The sequence below is a fragment of the Anser brachyrhynchus genome (genome assembly GCF_964034855.1).
Source record: "Anser brachyrhynchus genome assembly, chromosome: 1".
Lineage (NCBI taxonomy): Eukaryota > Metazoa > Chordata > Aves > Anseriformes > Anatidae > Anser > Anser brachyrhynchus.
The window spans coordinates 43,925,608-43,950,912 of NC_137694.1; the positions used below are offsets into that span (position 1 = coordinate 43,925,608).

At 46.2% G+C, this 25,305-nt stretch overlaps 2 protein-coding genes and 2 long non-coding RNA genes across 7 annotated transcripts; 2 read left to right on the top strand and 2 right to left on the bottom strand.

Moving 5' to 3' along the window:
* Positions 1 to 251: 251 nt before the first annotated feature.
* Positions 252 to 3,794, bottom strand: RRP7A (ribosomal RNA processing 7 homolog A). 2 transcript variants are annotated; one of them, XM_080599664.1, is made up of 7 exons: positions 3,568 to 3,794; positions 3,341 to 3,483; positions 3,106 to 3,231; positions 2,720 to 2,843; positions 1,978 to 2,075; positions 1,401 to 1,599; positions 252 to 919 (listed from the first exon to the last, which is right to left on the bottom strand). In XM_080599664.1, exons 1-7 carry the CDS (start codon positions 3,617 to 3,619, stop codon positions 834 to 836), a joined length of 828 nt encoding a protein of 275 aa, XP_080455790.1. In that variant the 5' UTR covers positions 3,620 to 3,794; the 3' UTR covers positions 252 to 833. The 2 variants fall into 2 exon arrangements, with proteins under 2 accessions (XP_080455790.1, XP_080455789.1); XM_080599663.1 differs by having other exon boundaries at positions 3,341 to 3,794.
* A 345-nt stretch (positions 3,795 to 4,139) lies between these two features.
* LOC308198085 lies at positions 4,140 to 7,993 on the top strand. Its single transcript, XR_013953576.1, has 2 exons — positions 4,140 to 4,258; positions 4,355 to 7,993. It is a non-coding gene; the product is annotated as an uncharacterized lncRNA (long non-coding RNA).
* Positions 5,524 to 20,701, bottom strand: POLDIP3 (DNA polymerase delta interacting protein 3). 2 transcript variants are annotated; one of them, XM_080599610.1, is made up of 9 exons: positions 20,543 to 20,701; positions 17,601 to 17,988; positions 15,599 to 15,673; positions 13,038 to 13,133; positions 11,110 to 11,292; positions 10,094 to 10,171; positions 9,419 to 9,548; positions 8,590 to 8,656; positions 5,524 to 8,231 (listed from the first exon to the last, which is right to left on the bottom strand). In XM_080599610.1, exons 1-9 carry the CDS (start codon positions 20,599 to 20,601, stop codon positions 8,057 to 8,059), a joined length of 1,251 nt encoding a protein of 416 aa, XP_080455736.1. In that variant the 5' UTR covers positions 20,602 to 20,701; the 3' UTR covers positions 5,524 to 8,056. The 2 variants fall into 2 exon arrangements, with proteins under 2 accessions (XP_080455736.1, XP_080455735.1); XM_080599609.1 differs by having other exon boundaries at positions 15,599 to 15,676.
* Positions 20,702 to 20,859: 158 nt separating this feature from the next.
* Positions 20,860 to 24,558, top strand: LOC308198082. 2 transcript variants are annotated; one of them, XR_013953575.1, is made up of 3 exons: positions 20,958 to 21,498; positions 21,601 to 21,689; positions 22,714 to 24,558. It is a non-coding gene; the product is annotated as an uncharacterized lncRNA (long non-coding RNA). The 2 variants fall into 2 exon arrangements; XR_013953574.1 differs by lacking the exon at positions 22,714 to 24,558 and having other exon boundaries at positions 20,860 to 21,498; positions 21,601 to 21,719.
* Positions 24,559 to 25,305: the final 747 nt, after the last annotated feature.

Genomic DNA, 25,305 nt, shown 5'->3' on the forward strand with positions numbered 1-25,305 from the left:
GTGGAATTTTTCAGCACTTCCTCCGTACGCTCACGGTCAGTCCCTTACCAAGGCTGCAGGCAGTAAAATAACCGTGTGGAAGCCTGGGGTGGCTCCTTTCAGATCACAGCAGCAGCAGTCACAGACTGCTGGGGTGAAGTCCAAGTTGTGTGGGCAGCAGCAAAAGCGCTACCCCACGGCTGGATGTGCCTGTGGCCATCCTTACCTGCCTCCTGTTGAGGCCGACAGGAGGCCTGGGAATTTACCAGTCATTTTTGCCTTTTTTTTTTTTTTTTTTAATTCCCAAGGTCACTCCCTCCCCTTCTTCCTGACCCCCGGGTAAACGCATAAAGGAGCACTGAGAAACAAGCCATGACTTTTATCACCACCCCAGTCCAGCACGTAAGAGGTTGCTTCCCACAGCAGAGCAAGGGGGAGAGAGGCGTTCCTGTGCGTTGGGAACAGAGCAGCAGTTTATTTACAGTGCTTCAGCCATTCCCTGCCCCTGCAGAGGCTGTGCTGGGCCAATTCTGTTTCTCACCGAGCTTTGGGAAGGCCTTGGGTGGCAGGGAGATACAGGTTGTCACAGGACATGCCTCAGCCCCCTGCACCCACACACCATGGAAAATAGCGACGATGGCAGCGCAGACGTGGCCAGGAGAGCAGGAGGATGCCGGTGTGAGCGAAGCCAACTCCCCCTCCGGCTGTGGTTGCTGTGATCTCCCACTTCAGGTCCAGGGGCAGGGACAGCATGAAGCTGCCTCAATTCCTTGAAACTCTTTGGCATGTGGAGTCTGTTGGCATCTCTCCTGCCCTCTTCAGCACAGGCATCTGAGGAAAGAGCTCGGCGTGGCTCAGTATGGCCTAAACTTGCGCTGGGCTCGCATCAGTGCGATTCTTTGCTTGTCCTCTTCAAATTTCTTCCTCAACTGGGCAATATCTGAAACAGGCAGAAAAAAAAAAAAAGAAGGGATGTCACACAGGAGCAGCAGACCTCCTCCCTCTCCCCGGGGAGCTCCACCTTGGCACACTGTGACGGGTTCAGTGCTGCCACTGAAAGCACCTACTTCCCAGAGCAGGTCCCTTTGCACCAGGGCTAAGAGCAGAGCTGAGGCTCTGGCTGCTCTCCTGCAGTGCTGCAGCTCCCTCTTGGGGACAGAACATGCTAGTTTTCCCTCTCAGCGCCTGCCTCTATGCAGACTGACAAAATCTGTTAGAAAGCTGTGATCTGTACGCTCTCCCACAGATTGTTGGGCTGAGTGGTGGCAAGGGGCCCGCGGGAACTGGTGAGGCCATTCACACCACCACCAAGCTGGCTGTTCACCTGCAGCTGGATGTAGTGGCTGCTGAAGAAGAAAGGATACTCTTTGGACCACAGTGTGAGAGAAAAGAGACAGGCAGGAGGGGACTCAGACACTCACGCTCTCTCTTGGTCTCGCGATGCTGCCAGGCGTAGAAGTTGAGCAGCTCTTTGCGGGCCCTTTTCCGCTTCTCCCTCTCCAGCACCCGCAGGTTGGCGGCCTCTGTCCGGGGCAGGCCAGGCTTCCGGCCCTTCCGTGTTACCTTCACCCAGCCCTCCTTATCTGGCACGCCCTCCTCCTGGGCCGCTTTGGCTTCTTCCTATAAAGACAGGAAGGCGAGGCGGCTTAGTGCAGTCAGGGCTGCCAGCCAGTCTGAAACACGGCTCCCCCCAAGGTCCCGCTTACCCACATGGAAAGTTACAGCAAGATTTGAAGGAAGGCATGGAACCAAGGACAAAGGTGCTCAAGTCTCAGTCACAACAGTGCATGCCAGGCAGGACCCATTTTATTTGTGGACACCAGGTGCGATGAACCAAACCAAACCAGAACGTGACTGTCCACCACCAACCCTTCTAGCCAGCGTGTTTCCCCCTCTGCCATTTGCAACAGGGCCTGGGCACTGAGAGATCCTCTCTCTCTTCCTTTCCTTCTCCAAACAAACTGCTTAGGCTGGGTTCCCTCCCCAGCCCGGCCTCACCTGTGCTATCTTTTTGTCATAGTCTTGCATGAAGGTGTCCACCTCAGTCTTCAGTTTTTCCTGATCCACTACTGAGTCTGCGTATCTGGCGATCCACTCTGAGACACAGACAGCAGAAGTCAGCCACAGAGTCTGTTAGAAGCAAGCTCTAGTGCAGCACATTTGAGCAGCTCTAGAGAGAACTGCTGTGGGAAACGACACGCTCCATTCCCATTTCTGTTCAGCTTCCCCGCTGCATTAGCTCATGAACAATCAATTTGAGGCCCAGGCCACAGGCAGTAAGCAACGGGAAGCTAAATGATGGGAAGAGCTTGCAACTTTCCCAAGCAGGAGTGAGCTACCTTAAGCCCAAGAGGTGCAACATTCAGGGCTGCCTTCCTACCAAGGGGTCATCTTGACAGCCATCTGGTGCCTGTTCATGAGTCTGGCCTCCATTCTGAGGGTAAAAAACAGCCAGCTTCTCTGCAGCTACGTGAAATTGAAGAGATGTGGGGAAAAACTGCCCTTCCATTGGATCAACTGACCCCATCCTCCTGTAGGGTCACTTAGGCTCTACAACGTCCAATACAAGATAGCAATATGATAGAGTAAAAAAAGGCAGAATAATGAAATGCTGGACATCTCCCCAGCTCAGGCTCATCACAAAGAGGTGAGAATGAAATTGGAACATGCTAGGTAGTATCCAGCAAGGAAAAGGTTTCCCCTGCTCCGGCTAACAGGAAGATTGCTGCTGCTTACTTACTGCTAATGCCAGTTTTCACAGGGTGACTGTCTGTTGATATCAGCAAGGGACCTTCCTCTGCCAGGGCCTTGACTGCTTGGATGCTAGCTGGTTTCTTGAACACCACGTATGCTACTTGAAATCCCTAAAAGAAAAAGACCCACCCTCGCCAGTCGGATATACCACGGTGATGCAGCAAAGAACTGAAGCATAAAATAGCAATCAAAGCACAAGTCACACAAGAATGGATTAAAAAAAAAAAAAAAGATAAGGCAATTTTGAATCACGTTGCCAAGTCTCCCCACGCAGTTTTTCCACAACTCCTGCTAAACAGCACGGCTCAATACTCTAGATTTCTTCCCGTTGTGACCAGTGAAGCACCGGTTATCTCCCCCCGCGAGCTTTACCGTCGCAGTCCTGCGGCTGAAGAACTTGGAGCTGAGTTTTTCCGTCTTCTCCCCCGGCCCCGGCTTGTCCCTGACGTCCACGCCCTGCACCGGCCCGCAGCTGGCGAACAACCTGGACAGGGACTCCTTGGCACGGAGGTTACGAGACAAGAGTCAGGGCAGAGCAGGAGCGACTCGGCCCCGGGTCAGCGGTGCGGGAGGCCCCGCGAGGGGCCCGGCCGCCGGCCGCACTCACCGGGCCGCAGTACGGGGGCACGTTGAGGACGAAGAGGGTGCGGCCGGGCGGGTGCGCGTCGCCGGGCCCTTCCCGCACGCGGTGCTCCTTCACCAGCAGGCAGTGGGGCGAGCGCTGCCGCTCCCCGAACTTCACCGCCAGGGCTGCGGGGGACACAGCGGTTGTTAGAGGCCCCGCTCCCGGCCCCCGGCCCCCGGCCCGGCGCGTCCCTCCCCGCCGCCCCTCACCCGTGTAGCCCGGCGGCGCCGCTCCTGCCGCACGCTGCCTGGCGGCCGCCATCTTAGCGCGGCGGGAAGCGGCGGGCAGCGAGGGCTGCCGGGAGCTGTAGTTCGCCCCGCGCCGCTCCTAATGGCGGCGGGGCCTGGCCCTGAGGGGGAGCCGGGCTGCGCTCACGCGGGGCGAGCCGGGGACAGCTCGCCTCGAGCCTCGCTTGAGGTAAAGCCCAAAGCCCCTGGCTCAGGGTTGCTGATGCTGAGGAGGCGGAAGGCACTGGGACCTGTGGGAGGTGCTGGAGAAGAGGAAGGTAGCTACCTACTCTCCTGCCCCAACCCCAAGGAGGCACGCAGCCCAGCTGAGGCATGGCTTTCCTCACACCTGCGGATCACAGTCTTTCAAGAGCCTGCTACCACGTCTGACCTCCAAAGAAAGCTGTGAGCCACCTGGGCTGGGAGGTTTTGACTATTCCTTAAACCTTCCTCATAAGGCAGCAGGCAATTTACAGCTTTTACAGGTACGCTAAACTTGAGACAATATTGCACGCACTCTGGAAGTGTGCCACAGAATAGAGAAAGCCCAGGGAAAGATAGTCATGAAAACAGTGGCTAACACTAATGCATGAAGACAGCAGAAGGAACACAAGAGTAGCACACCAAGGGAACAAGACGTAACATGAGGTGATGCACCAATGGATGTGGAAAGGTAAAGGTTTCCCTAGAGACAGTTTCCACAGGTACAGGGGGTGCTATCTCAAAACCTGATTTTTTTTTAATTATTTTTTTATTTTTTTTACCCCAGGCGGTGGTGGGGCACATTACACAGTCACGGGAAATAACTGAGACAGGCACAGGGGAGTAAAGAGGCTGAAGCCAGGGCAAGCAAAGTAGCCGTTGGGTTATGTCGCCCAACAATTTGGCATTAGAGGTGTATTTCTACACTGAAGTTCCTCTGGAAATCCTTGGCTAAGGACTATGGAAATGCAATGCTATGAAGAACAATACCTAGGTAGAATCTCTAAAGAACAGTATGCTTACTGTTAAGGAAGCTTATTGCACACAATCAGTTAGTTTAACAGTTCTGAAATGAAGACCTGAACAGTGAGAACAGTGTAAAACAGCAAATGTGCTTAATGGTAGAGAGGCAAATAAAAGAATAAAGAAATGTTAAAGATTTGTAAAAACACTCAGAAGACAACAGTAAGTACAACTGTTCTTAAAGACTCTTGTAAATCAGGAGAAGATAAAATACAACCGTTACAGAGGAAGTTATATTTATGATTGGATGGAAGAGAAGACAACTCCAAAAATAAAGATCTTGAAACAAGACACGTACAAGGTGAAAAAATGGTTTGTGAAAGTAAGAAGTGATATGGTTAGTTGACTCAAGATATCGAAGTTAATTAACATTTATCAGATGATATGGTACATGCAAAAGCTATAAAAGTATACCAGGCAAACTTGCAAATTGTGGCATCACTTCAGAAGACAGCATATTTTTGAAAAAGCAAAGGAAGTTTGAGAGACATTATTACATATTACCTACCACCTGTCCTGGACAGCCATATTGAGTTAGTGCAAACCATTCGTATTTCATATGTGAGCTTACAATCTCTTAGTAGCCCCGAAAAAAAAAATATAACCATGCTGCATAAGGGCAAATGTGCATAGATGTTAAGTCAGAAGATGGTAGGTGAGAACTCAGTGGAATGTAACAAGATTAGCATGACAATTCCAGAACAGTAAGAAATTTGTCAGCTGCAAGGTGAGCTGCTTAAAAAAGCCTAGAATAACTGCAGGTTACTCTTCTTTCAAGTGCCTGCTGAAACAAGCAACACTACGAAGAACTAGAAAGCTAAGATGACTTCAGAGAGCTGACTGACTACAGGAGCAGGCAGAGAAACGCACAACCAAGACACTGCTGTAAGACACGTCATAGAGCGGCGTTTAAACAATCATCGACCTGAACAATTAAAAAAAAAAAAGGATTTACTGCACAGATCACAGAGATAGAGAACAAAGCAGTAGTTCTTCCAAGGAAGTATGTTAATGTCATCATAATTCATCACAGATAACCTAAACAATGCATGATTTAACAGCAAGTTACAAAATGCATCTTCTTGCTATTTGGCTTTTGGAATGGATATAAATCAATTAAAAAACTTGCTTCAGTCTCTTCTGAAAGAATGGGGAGACAAGATATGCAATCACAATACATGTCTTCACATTTTCACAGCCTTATGATCTTACCTAACTGATTAGGAAAGCACCCTACTTTATCTGGAACAGGTACTCTACCTTCACAGCTGCACTTTTAAAATTATTTTTAAATCACTAGGCTGTCAATAACAAATTGCCATTGCTTTCATGTGACAAATAAATTGGGACTAGGTGGGGTCACAAATTGTTCCCATTTCAACAGCAACAATCAGCTATTAATTTTGATGAGATAATCTAGATGAAATTACTTATGAGTATCAATTGATTATCCACATACTCTTCCTCTTGGTCTTCCATCGCACTATCAGCTACCTATGGCATTTACCACTTAACCAGCAGCATTAGAGATTTGAAGTTTCTATTTTTTTTAAAAGCACACTTGATTCAATATTGAACAACTCTACCTACTGATCTTTCAGTTGCTTCACAGCATCTAAAAAGGCTTAGAATCCACTCTCCGTATAACAAACGTTTATTCAGAAACAGATAATACATTATCTTCTCCAACCCTAACATTTCTCCGCCCTCCCCCCAGTTTTTATTAAAACACAGGTGTTTGGTGGGTGATCTAAGAAAGGGGAACAACAGCTGTCTTAAGTCCCCTCCCCTACAAACATCTGCTGTTCAAACAAAGCACCCTACCAGAAATGGTGTCGTTGATTTCCAAACCAAAGAGAGTACTCCGGAAAAACAAGTCCTGCCAAGTTCTCAGTTATCTCCATGGCTAAAAGGTGAGATAAGGAATGGTTTGCACCAGCTAGATAGAGCAGAATTCATACAGAACAAGAAAGCAAAAGAAACACAGGGCTGACCAAGAATCGGGACCCGGAGAATCTGGACCTACACCGATTACGGAAAGCTCACTGAAGTTCTGCAGACCTGAACCAAATGGGTTAGGTTAATCTCCTAGCTAGAAGGATCAAATTCAACCCCCAACCAGCTTCTCGAAGTGGCTCTTTCCCTTCCTCTCTTATAATACAATTTGAACTAACACAAACAAATGGAGCTACTGGGACTTCAAATATCCATGACAATAATGCTGTACTACCAAAGGAGGTATTGGAAGTGCCACCTAGTGGCCTGTGGCTCATCACAGATGCTCACTGGCCAAAGTTCCACCCTTGCTGCTCAGCAGGGGACTTGCTTAACACCCCTCTCCAAGCGTCCCTTACATAGTGCTGCCTGCTCTCCTCCAAAACTTGCAGCAACGAAGCACAGCGATCATCCTCCAAATCCATTTATGTGAGCAACAGGCCAGCACAGCAGCCAAACATTGCCCAAATTATACCTCTCAAGAAAGCGATTTCTCCAGGGCAAGTGAAGACTGCTTCTTACGTGTTAGTATCAGAAAAAGGCCCCAGCTCCTTCCTTTTCATAAAAGGAGACTGGTTAAGTCAGAAGGTAAGAAAAAACCTTGATGTCCCTGCATCGGCAGGAAGATGCAATACAGTCTACTGGGAATGAAACACTAGGATTTCCTCTAGCTCTGAACACAATCCTGGTTCTTAATTTTCAGTCGACACAGGAGAAAATTAACTCAGCCTGACCCTACGGGGTAAATATGTTCACTGTACCAATGGCAGAGCTGTTTTTTCCCCCGCCTCCATGTATTACCAGAGTTGAAGCATCCCTCCTGTAGCACAATGGGTGCTGCATGTGTGCTTATGTCCTTTGTGCCTGATGCCTCCAATGGCTGGTACACACGGTGGGAAGCTCAGTTTTTCACACTTCTCAACATCACAGCTGCTGAGCAGAAAAATACCCAGCAGTCAGAATGAAACAGTATGCTACCAAATGCATACGAGTCAAAGATGCAAGATGGCACTTCCTGTACGTGGCCACACCTGACTTCGTACCCAGTGCAGCAATTTTGGGAACAGTGTGTTGTTCTTGCCTGTTGAAAATCCAGGGGATGCACCTTTTAGTTAAAGGTAGGACAGAAGAGAAGGAGATGGCCACCCCTTCCCTCAAAGTCTATGTGCACTTTTAATGGCCACTAAGGGCTTTGGAGTAAAGGAGGGAATTACATGGTATATGCTTAGTAATATATTACTGGCAGAAGGGAGAGGTTATTCTCTTGGAAAAAAAATAGTGGAAGAAAACTCCAACTATGAAAACAGAAAATACACACACAAGAGGAAAACACTATTGTACAGTAAGGTAGCGATCATAGAAAACAAAAAAAAACTTCAAGGCAGGCAAATGCAAACGACATCTGCACTCCTGCACTTTTCTCATTCCCCAACTTAATTGAGTTTTCCAGTCCGCTGCTCACTCCTCCTTCTCAGAGTTTGATTTTGAATTCTGTGGGCTGCACAGAGGAAGAGACCCCTGAGGATTTGAAGAGTGCCTTCAAGATGGTGTCAGGGTCCACCTCAGCTGGGGGATTTGACGCAGTGCTTGCACTTGTCCGGCGTGGTTCCCCTTCCTTCTTCACTGAAGGAGTATCACTCAATCGCCTGGAAGATTAAAAAGCAGTATTTAACCTCTCATTATGAAATAAAATTTAACACAATGCCCATGTTTGCTGTTCTCAGTGTTCTTCCTTTCCCATATTTCCTCCCTTATTCCATATATTCCCAAATGTTTTAAATATACTTTCAGACACAAGAACATCCTGATCTCAGTCTCATTTTGAACTCATTTCCAGGGCTGGAAACACTACAGAGTCAAACTGCACTCAGCGCAGAGCCACAAACAAGAGGAGAATATTCAGGGGACAATAATTCGCCAGCAGTTTTCCTCCCCTCATATTCTCTTCAGAACAGAACCTGGAAATGTGTTTGGTTCTCCCCCCCCACGCACAGGGACACTTACAGCAATATAGGCTGGTCTGAGGTGATGACATTCCCATTCATATGAAGGTTGCATTTCATTGGTTGACCTAAACCAAAACAAAGAGTCCTTATCTCAGAATCCCGGTAAGGAAAGACCCCAGAAATATCATGCAACAGTGTAAGCAACAGAGTTCCACATGTTGAGGAAACGTGAGAAGGAACAGCTGATACGTCTTTTGTTGCAAAATTACAAGGACAGAAGTGTCACTGAAACACTCTGTACAACAGGAAAAATTGCACCAAGTAAGAGAGCACATATAGATTAAAAGCCCTTAGCACAGATGCAAGAGAATCTCCCATTCTGAGCTTTCGGCTCTTGATCTGGTATTTTTAACTTGTCACTCACTTGTCAGAGGAAAAACACCTCTTTCCAGCTAAGTACTTACCAGCTAATTTCAGCCTATAACAAATGGCAGACCCAGATCAAGAAGTGCATTGTTCAAAGTTTATAGAGAAGCTGACACTAACTGTTTTACAAGTCTCATTCGAAACATCTTTGACTATGCCCTGAAGGAATGGTGTCAAGCTGAGGCAGGGGAGGTTTAGGCTGGACATCAGGAAGAGGTTCTTCACTGAGAGGGTTGTCACACACTGGAACAGGCTCCCCAGGGAAGTAGTCACTGCACCGAGCCTGTCAGAGTTTAAAAAGCGTTTGGACTGTGCACTTAGTCACATGGTCTGAATTTCTGGTTAGACCTGTGTGGTGCCAGGAGTTGGACTCGATGATCCTTGTGGGTCCCTTCCAACTCGGAATATTGTGTGATTCTATGAAACGTATCTGTCCTCAGTGCAACCCCGCTCAAACTTACCATCTAAGCATCTGTTGTTGTATTTCTTATATGCTGTGATTGCATCTTCTTTCTTCACAAAGACTACTTCAGCCACTCCTGGGTGCACCAGTCGGGCTCGCTTCAGAGCGCCACACACACAGAATAACTCCTAAGGGCAGAGCGTTGGTCACGACCGCGGTCACATCAAAGGCACCACACGAACCAGACAGACACAATGAGCGAGAAGGGCTCGGTTTCCTAATTACATCCCCACTCCCGTTCAGTAAACACATGGCAGAACCTGACAGCTGCCACTTGTCTTAACGTGTTTGCTATGTAACAAGTACTGGGCATATTTTTTATACGGGAGTGCATACAGACCTGGGTTGTTCTCTGCCTGCTGAGCATGGAAGGAGCTAGGTAATTTGCATGGGAGCATTAAGTTCAGGGAGAACACTAAGCATCGCTTAGCATGAAGTCTTCTAAGTGATGTCAGGTAGCTCTAGAAATGGGATTTTCTACCATCTTCTTGAGCATACATTAAAAAAAAACAACAGTGAACAGCTCACGCCACCCTGCCCCCCAAAAAATCAGGAAACACTCAACTTTTGCAATCCCTCTTCACCGTATTCACCATAGAGGGATTTATCAAAAGGGGTAGGGTAGGGGAAGGAAGCTTCATTCACCCACAGTTTGGCAGTAAGCAACACTCACAACAATGTCCTCCTCAGTGACGCGAGGATGCAGATTGTTTACGGTCATCTTTGTGCCTTCCAAGGGACTGAACGCCAGCTACCGACACGAACAAATACATTACACGCAGAAGGTCAGAAATGCAGCAACGACAGCACAGCAAATAAAATAAACAAAAAAAAGTCACTAAAAGGGTGCCTGGGAAAGTTTGTACACATGCATAAAAGAAAACTACAGCTAGTAATAGAAAATACCAATGCTTAGAAAAGCCCAGCTCATCTGAGAATGAAAAAAAGCCCCTTTTTCATATCAATATCTCTCTGAAGTAACTTTTCCTCTCCTGTTCCCAAGTATAACACTAACTTAATCTGCACACATACACAATACTCACTCATTGTGCCCATACTCCCTTTTAAGAGCACATCTAAGCTATGTTCAGAACCAGCCAGGAAATCTGAAGTAGGGCTCCAGCCTCTCCAGAGCATGCTGAACTCGATCAATGTGCCTGGGAACATCCGTACCCAGCAGCAGGCAGTTTGGCAAAGCAATTCCAGGCAGGTTCTCTACAAATTGCCTGAGAAGTCTTGTGTAGATAGCAAGAAGCTGCTCTTCGAAGAATCCTATTCTTTTTGCTAGCAGCAGAGGACAGAAGACTACACAAACTAGTGTTAAAACAGTATTCCTAGGGACATGGAAGCCCCCAAAGGGTGTCCAGATAACAACTGCCATCTCCTGGTGACATCTACCTGCTTCCTCCAAGACCACGTGCTCCCCCTCCCACGCTAGAAAGAAAAATAAAAGAAGTGAGACGCACTGTCTGAGAATTCCCAGTCTCTCAAATGCTGGAGAAGAGGATGTTCAGACAGGTTTAAAATTCTCGTGAAACAGGTCGCAGCTATCGGAATAAGCCTGAAGGACTCCCAGAGGTAGTGGTGCGAGGCAGGCAGAAGCAAACTGCTCACAAATCCAATCAACAGCAAGCTTCAGCTGTTTCAGAGGTTTCTCTAAGGATCATGTCCCCACTTCCCGGAGCTCACCTCAACAGGCGCTGGCTCTTTTGGAGGCTCCTCTTTTGTCACCAAGGTCCGGGACATGTTTGTCAAGGCCTTTGTCCGCATTGGGGAAGGAGGTGCAGGTGGAGCCGTGTACGTATCATTCTGGACCACTTTAGTCAGGGGAACAGTCTTGGACAGAGAGAACTTATTGCCACTCAGCCCAGTCTACAGAAGGAGAGAAAGTATCTCTGAGAGCTGCAGGTGACAAAAGTAAGCTCATTTTTTCAAGCACAAGAGCAGGAAGCACTGCTGGCATGCATTAAAAACTTCATGTCCTTCCCAGTGTCAAAACCACGGCAGTGTTGGAGACTTTCAGCTGTGAGGCAAAAGTCAACTGAAGTTTTTTTTTGGCATGATTATCTTGAAAGAGCACTTCCCTTGCAAAAGAGCACTTTTTAGACACACTTAAGTCTCATACTCTTCTTAAATGAACTTTAGCAGTGCAATTTGAATTTGGAAGACACCTTTTGTCCAAAGATTCTCAAGCAGTTGACACAGTGTACACAACAATTGTTCGTTTACAGTAAAATTGAGCTTCCCTAGTGCAAACAGTAGTAGTTCTTCAGAAACATAGAGCTAGGGCACGTGAAGACTTGGAGCGTGACTTTTCTACTCGCAGCTACCCAGGAAGTCTAAAGCCAGAATAAAAACTGTGCTTAGTACCTGCTGGGAAGTCTGGAGCTCTATTCTGAACACCCACACGAGAAAAGCCTGCGATAATCACTGCAGAAGATTGCCTGGGTGATGGTAAAGCTGCACTCATTTGCTCTCTTAAAACCACTGAATAATTTAGGACAAACCCACGTCCAACCGCTGTGTCTGAAACAGGGCTAACTTCAAAGGCGCATCAAGTTGGCTCAAGGCCTCATCCAGCCGAACTTCAGCATCTCTTGAGAACAGATTTCACGACCTGTCCAGGTCCCTCTGCCAGAATCTGACCCTGAGAACTCCACAATCCCTTCTTACATCTAACTAGAACTTAGTTTGCTGCACCACATTTGTTGGCTCATCTTCGCTCCATTCGTCTGTGAAAAGGGTCTGTTTTTTGCCCTTTTTGACCACCTAATTAGACAGTGAAAAAGGAGCAGACATCTCACAACAGCCTTCTTTCTCAGCCTGAAGAAACCCTGCTCTCTTGTCCTCTCCTCATCCATCGTTTTCTGCAGCCCCCTACCCATGCTGGTGTATGGTATCAGTCTGCCTTGTATCACGGAGCCCCAAAATGGGCATAGCATTCCAGGTGCATTCTCACAAGCGCCAGATAGATGGGAATAATTATTTCCCTTGAGTTGCTGGCTATGATCTCACTAATACAGCCTAACGTGCAGCTGGCCATCATTGCTGCGAGGCTGCAGCGCCAGGTCATTCTTAGTATATCGCCCAGCAGCAGCCCCAGGTCCTTTCCTACAAAGCTGCTTTCTAGCCAGTCCCCAACTTCAGTTGCAGTGGGACCTCGCATTTGTGTTGAACTTCCATCTTCTCCAGAGCATGAGTATTCCCAACAACCTGTCAACTAAGATTTTGCACGGCAAGAGATTTCCTGCTTCAATGTCCAGTCTCTAGGAGCAGCAGAAAGCTTCCCTTGCTTGCCTGCTCAACCGAGATAGGCACAATGCACTTTCCCAACAAGAAGAAAGTCAAGAACTAACACGCAGCAACCTGCCAGCGAGGGAGACAGCACACATTCTGGCTGCAAAAGGCCTATACAATCAGTTAGCCTAAAAGGGAGCCTGTCCCAAAAGTAACACTAGCAGCACTGACACAGAGAGAAGGGCGGGGTGAAGAGCAAACATTTCAGGGTAGAGCATCGTTTACATACTTTAAAAGAACATAAGCCCTGTAAAGCCGCAGCCTGTGCGTCCAGCCAATGTGAGCATGGCGTGGTGGGGACTGTTCAGATAATCCCTTACCGCGTTGTGCAGGAAACTGTTTGTGGTGGTGATTTTCATCTGTTTGCTAGGAAGGGGAGAGACACTTTCATCATCATCTTCCATGTCATACAGACCCTGAAAGGAAGCAAGATAATAGTTTACAAGAAGGTAGATTTACTTTAGAAGTGATTTCTAAAATAAGAGATTTTCTCCTGTCTTCAGCCTTCTTCAGAACACACGCAGTAACATGAGGAAATGGACACACAGCAGTTTGGGCTGGAAGGGACCTTAAAGACCTCCTGGTTCCAACCCCCCTGCCATGGGCAGGGACACCTCCCACCAGACCAGGTTGCCCAAAGCCCCATCCAGCCTGGCCTTGAGCACCTCCAGGGATGGGGCATCTATAACCTCTCTGGGCTACCTGTGCCAGGGCCTCACCACCCCCATAGTAAAGAATTTCTTCCTTATATCTAATCTCAACCTACCCTCTTTCAACTTAAAACCGTTACCCTTGCCCTATCAGCACACTTCCTGACAAAGAGTCCCCTTCCAACTTTCCTGTAGGCCTCCTTTAGGTACTCAAAGGCAGCCACCAGAGCTCTCCCCAGAGCCTTCTCTGGGTGCTCCAGCCCTCTGATCACCTCTGTGGCCCCTCCTCCGGACCCACTCTAACAGGTCCATGTCCTTCTTACGTTGGGAGCCCCAGAGCTGAATGCAGCACTCAGGTGGGGTCTCGAGAGCAGAGCAGAGGGGGAGATTCACCTCCCTCGCCCTGCTGACCACGCTTCTTTTGATGCGGCTCAGGATACGGCTGGCTTTCTGGGCTTTAAGTGCACATTGCCAGCTCGCGTTGAGCTTTTCATCAACCAACACCCCGAAGTCCTTCTCCTCAGGGCTGCTCTCCACCCACACCCAGACTGGATTCACGTTTAGCATTGCAAACACGATGTTTGCGTGTTTGGGAATGCACAACTACTTTGGACTTGGCTCTTACCCTCACATCTGGAGGACAGAGAGCTGAGAGAATACAAGTCCATTTCATAATGTCAGTGTAAGATCAAACTTCTTTTCCAGAGATGCGATTTCCCTAAGTGTACTGAAGTCACGTACAGATTCCTCTAATCTCTAGACCTTACCAGCACTGATGAAACCGCATTACTAGAATAAAGCCTTAATGGCTTATGTTTTAGCACCCTTCTACCTTTAAAGTTGAAGCCTATGCATATATTTTTCGTAAAAGGAAGCAGATGCCTGCCGAATACAACTGAACTGAACGTTCCTTTTGAATCGGCTGCGTTCCTCAGCACAGCACACGCCCACCTGGCACCAGAAAACACTGTACTGTGAGGTTACTAAAGAATTCATTTCCCAGTTCCGCATAATGCCCATAGCCCTGCCTTAAAACACTGAGGCTAACAACAATCCAAATATTTTTCATAGACTCTAAACAATATTTCTAAGAAAAAAAAGTTTATATGCATATGGTACTGCCCAGAACATAGGAAATCACAACTCGAAAGAGCTTCCCGTTAATTCAGCAGAAAGGTGAAGAAAAATGAAGAGGTCAGCAATGACAGCTTGAAAAATAAGTGGGTTTTCATGGTCAACGAGATTCTGGTTTATGAACAGGGAGGTTGTTACAACTGGCAAAAATGCCAGGCAAGAGGACAATGGATTTGAGTTAAAGACAGCAAAACAGAGTCAAGGCGTCTGGTAACAAGGTCAGAATAATGAAGACACTTTCTGAAGTGATTGCATCTGGGATAGGTGAGGGCAGCAGGTCAACGAAGACATAAACAGCTAAAGTTACCCTAATCGAGGCATAAAATAAACACGACATGGTATTGTCAGTGCTAGTTCTCCCGTATTTCATACCACAGTTTATGCATACATACATACAAAGTAACATAATGTAATTCCTTTGAAAGAACCCAAGGTGGTAAGGTAGCCAAACGCTTGGGGGCCGCAGCAAAGGCCTTTAAGACTGATCCCAAGAGAGACAGCACAAATTCTAGAGTTTTCCTCAAACAAAGGCTGCTTGATATGGTAATGTTGACAGTACATCAAAAAAAAAAAAACAGTTAAAATCATTCATCATCAGGTTTCCAGCAGGGACCCACCGCTGGGGTTTCACAGGAAGGTAACACCCTCTCCCATCTCGCTGCGGAGCACTTGACAATGCCTAACAACATCCACTCCGTGAAGAGGCTGCCAGGATGCTGAATCAAAGCAACCAACACCTGGACTCGACGCCGTATCAGTGAAGCATTTATGAAAAGACACTACGGCTAAAGGTCTTGGTCTCTGGAAAAAACATGTTCTCGTAACAAGAACTGGGAATACCTACACTGTATTCACGTAACACATGAAGAATCAGGTTCAGTTAGACTAAATGAAAGCCTCAGTTACCACGGAAGTATCTTACTGCACTCGAACGAAGAGCCAAGCTGTCAGAGACCTTGTTAACTCTCTCTTCTTTCCTATCTTAAGTTCTCCTTGCACCCACCAACGTGCATGGACACCCTCCTGCCCCCTCAGTTGCCCACCCCACCCCTCAAAAACAAGGGTTAAATCAAGAAGAGCACAGAACGGGCACACACCTGCTTGTGTGTATGGTTGTTTACCACGTTGATCCTCATTCCTGCTGGATGAGAGTGTCCGGGGACTGGAGCTTTCTGCTACAGTTAGAGGGAAAGAACCAAAGCGTTAAACACTGCAGTCCACCAGATCGCCATTTCGAGAGACTGGAGCTGTTCATTGATCCCCTGAGACCACTTAAAGGAGACACTCTCCTGCTCTTGAAACATGCTACACCTCAATATTAAACAACATCTGTGTCTCCTGTGATACGTTCAGAATGAGATACCTGCACTTCATCGAAGAAATTAAAACCCAAGGCCACACAGGTAAGTTTTGATTTAAATTACTTGAGTTTTACTTCAAGTTTAGTAGGAAAGATTTATTTCCAGCTCCGACAGCATTGATTAGGTTTTTATCACTGCAAATACGAAACCATGAATGGTCTAAATCAGTAAGAAAGCTTCTCTTCTATCACGTTACAGAGAACCAGAAGGTATCTATTTCCACTAAGCTCAACAAGTTGGGACACAACACCATCTAGTTCGTCAGTTCCATTTCATAGAAGCAAATAACGCCACTTCACACTAGAGCTGGAATAAACTGTACTAGAATAAAATGATGCACAGGGTAGTGTACCTGACCCTTCTGCCATCTCGTATGTTAGCCTGTGAAACGAGGAAACCACAACACAGAGGGAATGTAGCTGCACTAATCAGCAACCAAAATCAACCCGCAGCTACCTCAAAAATGCCTTCTTGGTATTCGAAAAAGCTGGAAGCTGTCAACTACAGAAAACAATGTCTCACAAAAACACTCAGTAAATGCAGTAAAAAAAAAAAAACAAATTTGCATTTTCTCTAGAAAAGCATAGTTTCTAGCACAGCACCCTCGTGTTTCAATTTGCTAGTTCAAAGACAGTTCAGTTCAGTTTGATTCTGCTCCCACAACTGGAACATAGAGGAGGGCCACTGGCAATTTAGAATTTCAGTGTAAATCTTGAAACAAGTTATAAGATAACTGCTTACGTGCACGGTTTTGCCTACAGTCTTAGTCACCACATGATTCTACAACATTTTATAGCAACATGCTAACAAGCACTGTAGGTCAAACCAAGTGATTAAAAAAACCAAAAACCAGTCAGGTCAGAGCACGTTGCTGCTGTACCAGGCCTCCAGAAACCATTTAACTCCTAGATTTCTAGCAAATGTTCAGCTCCTAACAGCAGCTCCTAACAGCGGTGATTTGGCAGAAAAGGCCAGGATGAGGATTAATTACCCTGCTAATTTGAGGCTATTGAACAGACTGCTCTATAGCTCTGTGATTAGCTCTTCCGACTGCCCCAAGAATCCTTTCTCAGGCCAGCCTTTCACTCCCAGCCTGGCATCTGAAGACGCCAAGGGGCAATTTTCTGCTGAGCAGAAAGACTCATCCAGGCTTTCAAAGTGATGAGGCCAGCAAATGTTCCGGTGCGTACAGGCACACGGGATCTTCAGGAGGCAGGAAAGGAAAAGAGGTAGACTGGGAGCTCGAGTTACGCCCTTGCAACATGCTTGAATAGGTGAGGAACGCAAGTGCTCCTCAAACAGCAATCCTGAGGGGCTGAACGGAAACTTCTCATCTGACTCTACTCACTGTGAGTAACACGTGGAGTTCAACAGGAGCTGCTAGCCTGAGAAGTTAAATAAGAATCAACGGTCTCTTGCAAAGAACGGTGGTATAAGAACAACAAAAAACATATACGCTTTCTTTGCATTTTATCTGTGGAAGAGAGACTACTTAACAGCTCAAGATAAGTATTTTAGTGCTGGCAGGAGCACTGCTTTCGTCTTTATTGGGCCCAAAATTTAAATAAAAGCTTAAATGAAAGCTTGGATTCTTCAAAAAACCGGAAGGACACAAAAAAGACTGAATCCTGCCCTACAGACTGTTGTAAACAAGGGAACGTATTCACGCAACTATTATCATTTCCACTGGACTGCTGCAGAATAACTGAGGGGCTCAGAGCTGGCTTGCTTGACCTACTTGAATAGTTTTGGTGATTTTCACAGCTGGATTTACTGTCCCCATAGCTGGGCTGATAGCAGCTGGAGTGTTCCTTTTTAAACTGATCTTCTCTCTGGCATCCACCACTTTGGTCACCTTTTCAGCAGCAACACTTTGCTGCTTACGGGAATTCAACATCTCTCGAGCATCCTGCACCTTCCCTTTTATTTTGAACCGAGCGTCCTTTTGAACCAGTTTTTCCCGAGCATCTTTAACCCCCAGTTTGTGCCGGGCATCAGTGAGGCCGATCTTCTGTCGGGCATCGAACGTCCGCTGGAAGTTGACGGCTGGTGACGATCTACTCAGAAGATTTTGCTGGATCCCAATGCGAGATCTTACACCTCCAAATACTGGCCTGGTGTTAAGCCTGAAAAAAAAAAAAAGGTTCAGACATTATACGGTGTGATACAGTATCCACAGAAGTGTCTGTGCTACTGCTCAGAAAAGCTCATGATTACTGCACAGAGCTCTGACCAGGTTACCTGTCCCAGTACAACAGTACAGCTCCTGAACTGTTTTATGCTGGATTTCACTTCGCTTGTAAATAGCTAAGGAACCGTTTTCCAAAAATCCTTAAGCTCACATTTATGAACTTCAGTAAAGGCCTGACTTCAGCTGTGCTAAAAAACCTACTATATTTAAACAAAATTCATCAAAAACTTACGTACTTTGGGGAACTCTTTGAAGACAAATAGAAATAGATTTTCTAGCATTAAGACTGAGCAGCTCTGCTAAAACATCTCTCGTAGTACAATCATATGCCTTGAAACAAAGAAAGCATGGAGCTATACGTCTGATTTCAAGAGTTCTGGGCAGCAGGTGCAGAGCTCTGGGACTGCAGGAGGCGTGGGTTCTAGAATGCACAAGCCCCATTCTCAGCTCAAAGCCACTAGTTCCAAAACTGAGGAACTGCCTGTAAGAACACTTACAAGTCAAATCACTTTTCAGCATCGCTGCCTCTCCTTTGATCTGTTGACAGAGCTGCTGCACTCAGTGGCCTTTACTTTTTAAGTACATCATCATCATCGCAAAACTGAGCACAGAAGCTAACAGTCCGCAGGAAGAATGGTATTTGTACACCTGTAGTACTAAGAAGCAGCCTGTTACATAGCCAAGCAGAAACTAGCTTCTTATTAGGTCTGATTTACTTGTCCAAAATTTCCCCTAAAAGGAAGTAGATTGTCTAATTTTTTAATACTGGTATACCTTTAAGCATTTTGTAAAGTTTTAGGGTGTAAAGTTTTCGTAAAGAAACCCTTTTAACTGGGCTTCTTTTTTGTAAAGATGAAGAAAATGTAAGCAATTTTAAAGCTACGTTAGTGCAAAATATTCTTGATGTCATTTCTTTTTTTAAATTCCAAATAAGCTACAGCACTATAGTGTTCATCTGCTTTCTGAACCACATCACACAGTATTATAGCCTAAAATTAGGTATCTAGAATTTGTTTTAATACCTAAAAGTCTAATGTCACGAATTCAGATGATGATGCAATTCAAATTCTCCATATAGCTTTATATCAATATTTCCTGATTTAACCCTACCATCTTAACCCTACCAACTTAATTTTCCATCACCTATTCACAGCGGAGAGATGTGTGGAGAAGAGATGAAACAGCCTGAGACTGAACACCCACTTCCACGTCTCTGTTCTTGCCGTGCCCCGAACTGGAAAGCTCAGACTGGGGTCCCGCTGTGTTACCCAGCTTAGAAACCCTACAGCTGCTCTCTCGTACAGCCAAAGCACACCAGCTCCACACGGCAGGACTGTTACAAAGACCATTTATTAAAATATATCCAGAAGAATATGAAGGTGTAACGGCACCCATAAAGCAACAGCCACAAAACACGACTTCCCTTGCCATTTTAAAAAGCATTAACATAGCAAAGCAAAAAGCACTTGGTTAGAGTGCTGCAGAGGGCTTCATGAGCGTTCCTTTTAATAAGCATAAAAGAAATCAAAGTAAAACCCGAAATATGTGTATCAGCATTTAAGCCAGAATTAGTTAGACTGTTAACAACATGTATGATGAAATCAGTTAGGAAACTCTGTACTGGAGATTATACCTTCTCTGAAGGCTTTGTTTACCCTAATAAGCAACTCTTCTCTGGAGAGAATTGCTTACCCTGTAACGGCACAAACCGTTCAAGCATTTTGTGCCAGTTTTGTGCCATGGCACCTGAAACACAAGGGAATCTCAAACATCTAATTTCCTTTCAAATACTATGAGCTCTGACTTATTACACAAAATGGGATTTTGTGGGTAAGGATATTTTATTTATAGTTGAACATTTTTCTGTTATCATTTTGTCTAGATTACTAAAGAGCACATAATACGATCAGACAAGTTTGTTCAGTCTGTCCAGCCTTCCCAAAGACACATTAGCTACCTCAGAAATCTCATAAAGCAAGCTAAGTGCGCCAAGTGAAATTTAAGGTACACGAACTTGAGGGATTACTGCTTGGCAGACAAAGCAAGGAGATTTCCTGGGAGAAACGAGAGTAAAGGGAGGACTTGAGAAAGGCGAAGGGAGGTGCAGCGCATCCTCAGCTGCACGGAAACCGCTCCAAACATGGAGGACAGCATGAATGAAAGCGCAAAGCCTTGTGAGGACTGGGATTTAAAGGTGCTGGAATATTTCTGCTATCACGTATTATCGTGAGACTTCCAAACTCCCATAGATGTAGAAGGAAAGGTAAACAACTGGTCGTTCCTCGGTGAGGAACGGGCCACGCAAAGCCAGAGGCGCGCTCAGGGAACCGCGGCGCCCCGCTCACCTCACAGACGGGCCCTGCGCGCCGGCCGCCGCCCCCGAAGGCCCGGCCCGGCAGCGGCCTCCCGAGCGGAAGGCCCGGAAGGGGGAGCGGGGGGGGAGCCCCCGGGGAGCCCCGGGGGGGCGCCGTGTGCCGGCGGGCGCCTACCTGCCCTTCCCCGTCACGCCGCGCTTCCGTATGAGCTCGTCCAGCGACAGGTCCGCCATCTTGTCGCGGGGCCCAGCGAGGAGACGCAGCCAGCGAGCCCCGGACGTGACATCATACCCCTTCCGGCGCTTCCCTCCCCCTCCCTCCTCCCCGCGCCTCCGCGCGAGGATGCCCGCCCCCTCCCCAGCCCGGCGGTCCCACAAGCCCCAGCGGCGCCCCGGCGGCTCATTTGCATACGAGCCCTTGCATGGTACGGCGCGGTTCGGCCTGGAAAAACGTTTACACGGCTGACGACGGCGCGAGGAGCGGGTAAAAGGCAGGGCAGAATGGACACAGTCCGTCGTAGCTGGGGTAGTGAGGGCGAGCTGTTCGCCCTGACCTCCAGAGGTGACGCGCAGAGCCCTCCGAGCGAGCCGGAGGGAGTTGTGTTATGCCTTAAACTTATGAGTAAGGAAAATAACGACTCGGGGTGACGCCCGGGTCCTCACTGCTGATGTGAGAGGAATTTTTGCGCGGGTACAGGTCGCCCCCGGGTGACCCGCTTACTTCGCGGGATGCCCGGGAGCCGCGATCTGCCCGACCCTCAGTGCCCGACGTCACAACGACAGAACCGGCCCGGCGGCCATTTTGTGCAGGCGCTGTGTAGGGGCAGCTGGCACGTGAAAGCAGTCAGAAAAAAGGGCAAAAAATCACAAAACAAACAAAAAAAACCCGCTGTTGCAAAACTTAACAGCCGACACTTCGAGCAAGTTCCCGTAAACGTAAGAGCAGCCCCCGTGGTTCAGGCTTCAAGCTCCATCTCTCCAGTTTCTGTTTCCCCACCTGCAGGGAGACAATAGGATCAGGAAGGTGCGTCCTAGTGTCAGGCCCGTCGCCCTGCTGTGCTGACCCCTGAAGTTTCCCCAAATGTGAGAAACGGCTGCCTCGTTTGTGGATGGCTTTTACTCCTCCAGGAGGTAAAAATCCAAGTGAACCAAAGCAGCCCCTGTAAGCCGATGCTCAGGGAAGAATTGGAACAGAACAAGCACTCACGGTACTCCCCCTTCATGCTCCTCCAGGCACTCGGATTTGTTTAGTAACCCACTGGAGGTCTCTTCCAGACACCTGGCCAGATGCCCTTGATCCCAGTGACGTCTGTGCAGACACAGTATCCTTTGACAAGCTGAACAGCCCCTCTGCTCTCTGTCTCCTGTAGAAACGCCTCCTTTTTGTTTTTCTTCTGCCAGCCTAGCTCTTGAAGGCAGAGTGCACACATGGCTCCAAACAAGCTTCTTTTCCACCTTGCAATCTAACAAGTCACCTACTTTCCACTTGAAGAATCCAGGCCTGCTCACCCATTTCTTTGGTAAAAGCCCATTCAAACTTCCAGCAATTCCTGTTGGGCTTTACTGTTTCTTTCCCAGTTCGCAATGTAGAGAGATCACAAATACAGAGTGGCAAATCCGGATGCTTTCTGTCTTGTTTCTTACTCCTTTGCCAATGATTCCTAATACTGGATTTTGTTTTTCAGTCGCTCCTGATAATTTCATGCATCTATCTGTCAAAACCCCCAAGTTTTGTTGCTGAGCAATAGTGATCAGATGAGAGCCTGTCCTTTTGTCTGTGCAGTGAGAATTGTTTTCCCCTGTAAGCACCACTTTTATGTAAATACACACTGAAATTCCAACATTTTATTGCCACTCAATGTGTTAGATCTTTCTGCAGTCCTTTCATCACTTTCATGACCCCAAATAATTTCACATCAGCAAACTGTAATCTCCTGGCTCACCCTTTTTAAAGACCGCTCACGACTATGTTAAACATCACAGGTCCCAGCACAGACCCCAGCCATACTCCACTTGTGGCTTTTCTTCATTTACCCTTCCCCTCTGTTTCCTGTTTCTTAGCTAATCATTTATTCATGACAGGCTGTCTCTCATCCCGTGACCGCTTAGTTGCTTTAAAGCCTGTGGTGAAAGATTTTTTCAAAAGCTTTGAGAAATCCAGGGGGATTAGAACAACCAAGTAGTATGCTCCTGTTTGCAGACTTTTCAAAGAAACTCACAACTTTGGAAGTCTTTGTACAGAAACCATGCAAACTCTTCCCAAGTAGGTCGTGTTCATACAGCAGTCACTAATTTCCCCCCTGTGCTCTCTTAAAACACTTTATATACCTTAGCTCTTGGCTACAGAGCACATTAAAAAGGGAAAAGTACAGGCTGCAACTCCCCCTGGTTCTGGGTGTGCAACTCACACAGGGTCTCTTGGCTGGGGGTTAGTTTCTTGCCGTGAGACATGACGAGCAGCAGCTCAGCTTTCACCGATCTCTCCCAGTTCCCCCTTTCAGCTGTGAATGAGAAGTCAAATATTTGCTTGGGGAAGGGCCCAGGCCTCCCTTCCCTTCTGATGGCTGCGAGGGGGAGGAAGATGCAAGCAGCAAAACAAAGAGACCTCTTCGAGCTGCTTCCACAAAGGGGTCCTCGTTAAAACGTGACGGGTAGCTTTCAGGCCTGCCTGTGGGCCAGGGGCTGCTTTTTAAAAAGCAGAATCCTTGAGAGCATCTACCTGGTCAGCAGCTGGCTGAGACCCGGGGTACAGGACTCAGAACAGAGGAGATCCTTTCCTTGCCTCACAACAATTTCCTTTTAAGAACACTACTTTGGAAATTATGTGAATATTAATCTTGGAGTAGTACGGGACTTACAGCATTACCTTCATTGAATCTGACAGAGGTGTATGAAGCAGCTAAAAGCAGAATGACGTGGCTGGCGAAAATACTTGATAAATTGCCAGGGAGCGAGATCACATTTTTACTTAGTCCAGAAGTCCGTTTGTCCCAGTGACTTTGGTCTTCAAAGGACAGCCCCCTGCGTGCCCGCTGCCCCAGAAGCCAGGTAACCTTTCTGGCCAATGTCGGATAGGAGAACCCCTAACCACCTACAAAGTTAGAAACCTTATTTCTGCTCTAATAGCTGTAACAAAACTATTACACACTTCAATATGAAGGCAGTGCATTTCTCCTTGACTGCATTAATAGCATCACCATACTTACTGCCTTGACACAGAAATATTTTGTATGAAAGCAATTAAGCAATTTTGTAATTAAACTCAAGAGGGAACTAGCTGCTGTATGGGTAATTTTTCTATGTCAGGTTTTGTACAGTGAAGCAGAATCCTAATAATTACAACAACAATCTCCTGGCTTACTACATTTTCCTTTTTTTTTGTCCAGATTGAAGATAGAGAGACATTAATGCTTTTGGAGGTTACACTAGAGATGTCAGTTAATGTAAGGTTGAGTTCTCTCTCTTGTTTATCTCTGTAAACATACTTATTTATTAAGATGCCTGCTATCTAGCAGGAACAAACTCCATTCTTAAAAATAAGAACAGACAAAGAGAAAGGGCCAGATTTGGGATTAGTTTGGAATACAACAAACATTTGCAGAAATAATGGGATACTCTTATCATGGTAAAAGTTTAAATGACTAGCAAATGTGCAGCCCTGGTTATTTTTTCAACTTCTAATTTCTCTGCTGGAGTACTTCAGTTATTTTCGTTGGATGTAATCCAGAAGAGAGCGGGACATGTCAGTGTTAGAAGCTGGCACACTGCGTGCTGCGCCTGGGGACGCCAGTGCCTGGCAGCCACCGGGGCTCCATGTGTCTCGCATCAGGCGTGGCACCGCCACTATGAACTGATCACACAAATACTGGGGAGGACAATCAAGCCTGAGACCTCCTTATTTTTAAGTTTCTGTATATATATATATAAAACTGCGAGCACAAAACCCTTTTTTCCTTTTTTTTTTTTTTTTTTTTGAGAAAAAGGAGGGGTAATGCCATGAAGCAAGCTATGAGATTTTAGTTAAGCTTTAAATTTGCCTTGCTTTGAAGTTCTGCAATGATTTTGAATGAAATATCTTACATATTCATTATAGGTTGAGCGCACTGCTTTTTGTAACTGTTTTGCCTGTCTGTTATAATCTGTTACTTTTATTTGTCTCATTAAAGAGAGCCGCTTTTAAAAGTATTTTAAATTTTGAGCTTTCTTACTGAGTAAGCTTGTATTAATAAAAATTATGCAGCGAGCTACTTGACACACCTATTTAAAGGAAAATCAGTTCTGCTTTTTTAGTGCCATTCTTTTACTTTCGATTTCAGTTGATGTTTCTGCAGCAAGCAGCCCTTTTCATTTGTTTAACAGTGTACTTGAGCAGAGTATGTTTTTCCTTTTAGCCCAAATTTTGAATCCTTTGTGGGATGGGATGTGGGTGGGATGAAGAAACATTAGCAAGCAGAACCAGGTTCCAAAATTAGCCTGACAAACTGAAGAACTGTCTGAGAAGGTATGATACTATTCAGTTAGGGCAGGGGTAAAAGGCTGTGTATTCAATGTCAGTTATACTGGTTTGTCCAAGAAGAAGAATTTCCGCATGGAGACACCTACCAGTCATTTCATTTTTAAGAAGCTGGACGAAGACTGTCTTTGTTCTTTAAAACCTGCTGGTTATTGCTTGTGTTACATTTAAACCTTAGCATTTTTTTTCCTCTATTTTTTCTTTTTCATTTTTTCCTTTTTTCCTTTTATTTTTCTTTACCTTTTTCTTCTTTTTCTTTTTCTTTTTCTTTTTCTTTTTCTTTTTCTTTTTCTTTTTCTTTTTCTTTTTCTTTTTCTTTTTCTTTTTCTTTTTCTTTTTCTTTTTCTTTTTCTTTTTCTTTTTCTTTTTCTTTTTCTTTCTTTTTCTTTTTCTTTTTCTTTTTCTTTTTCTTTTTCTTTTTCTTT

Bases quoted from the DNA above. Each gene is read 5' to 3' on its own strand.
- RRP7A (XM_080599663.1), bottom strand. From the start codon at position 3,619: ATGGCGGCCGCCAGGCAGCGTGCGGCAGGAGCGGCGCCGCCGGGCTAC. The intron at 3,232-3,340 runs GTGAGTGCGGCC...CTCCGTGCCAAG, and splicing joins TGCCCCCGTACTGCGGCCCG to GAGTCCCTGTCCAGGTTGTT. The intron at 2,076-2,719 runs GTAAGTAAGCAG...TCTGTGTCTCAG, and splicing joins TGTGAAAACTGGCATTAGCA to AGTGGATCGCCAGATACGCA.
- POLDIP3 (XM_080599609.1), bottom strand. From the start codon at position 20,601: ATGGCGGACCTGTCGCTGGACGAGCTCATACGGAAGCGCGGCGTGACG. The intron at 15,677-17,600 runs GTAGGTCAAGCA...CTCTAACTGTAG, and splicing joins AAATCACCAAAACTATTCAA to CAGAAAGCTCCAGTCCCCGG. The intron at 11,293-13,037 runs GTAAGGGATTAT...CTCCTTCTGTAG, and splicing joins ACAGTTTCCTGCACAACGCG to ACTGGGCTGAGTGGCAATAA.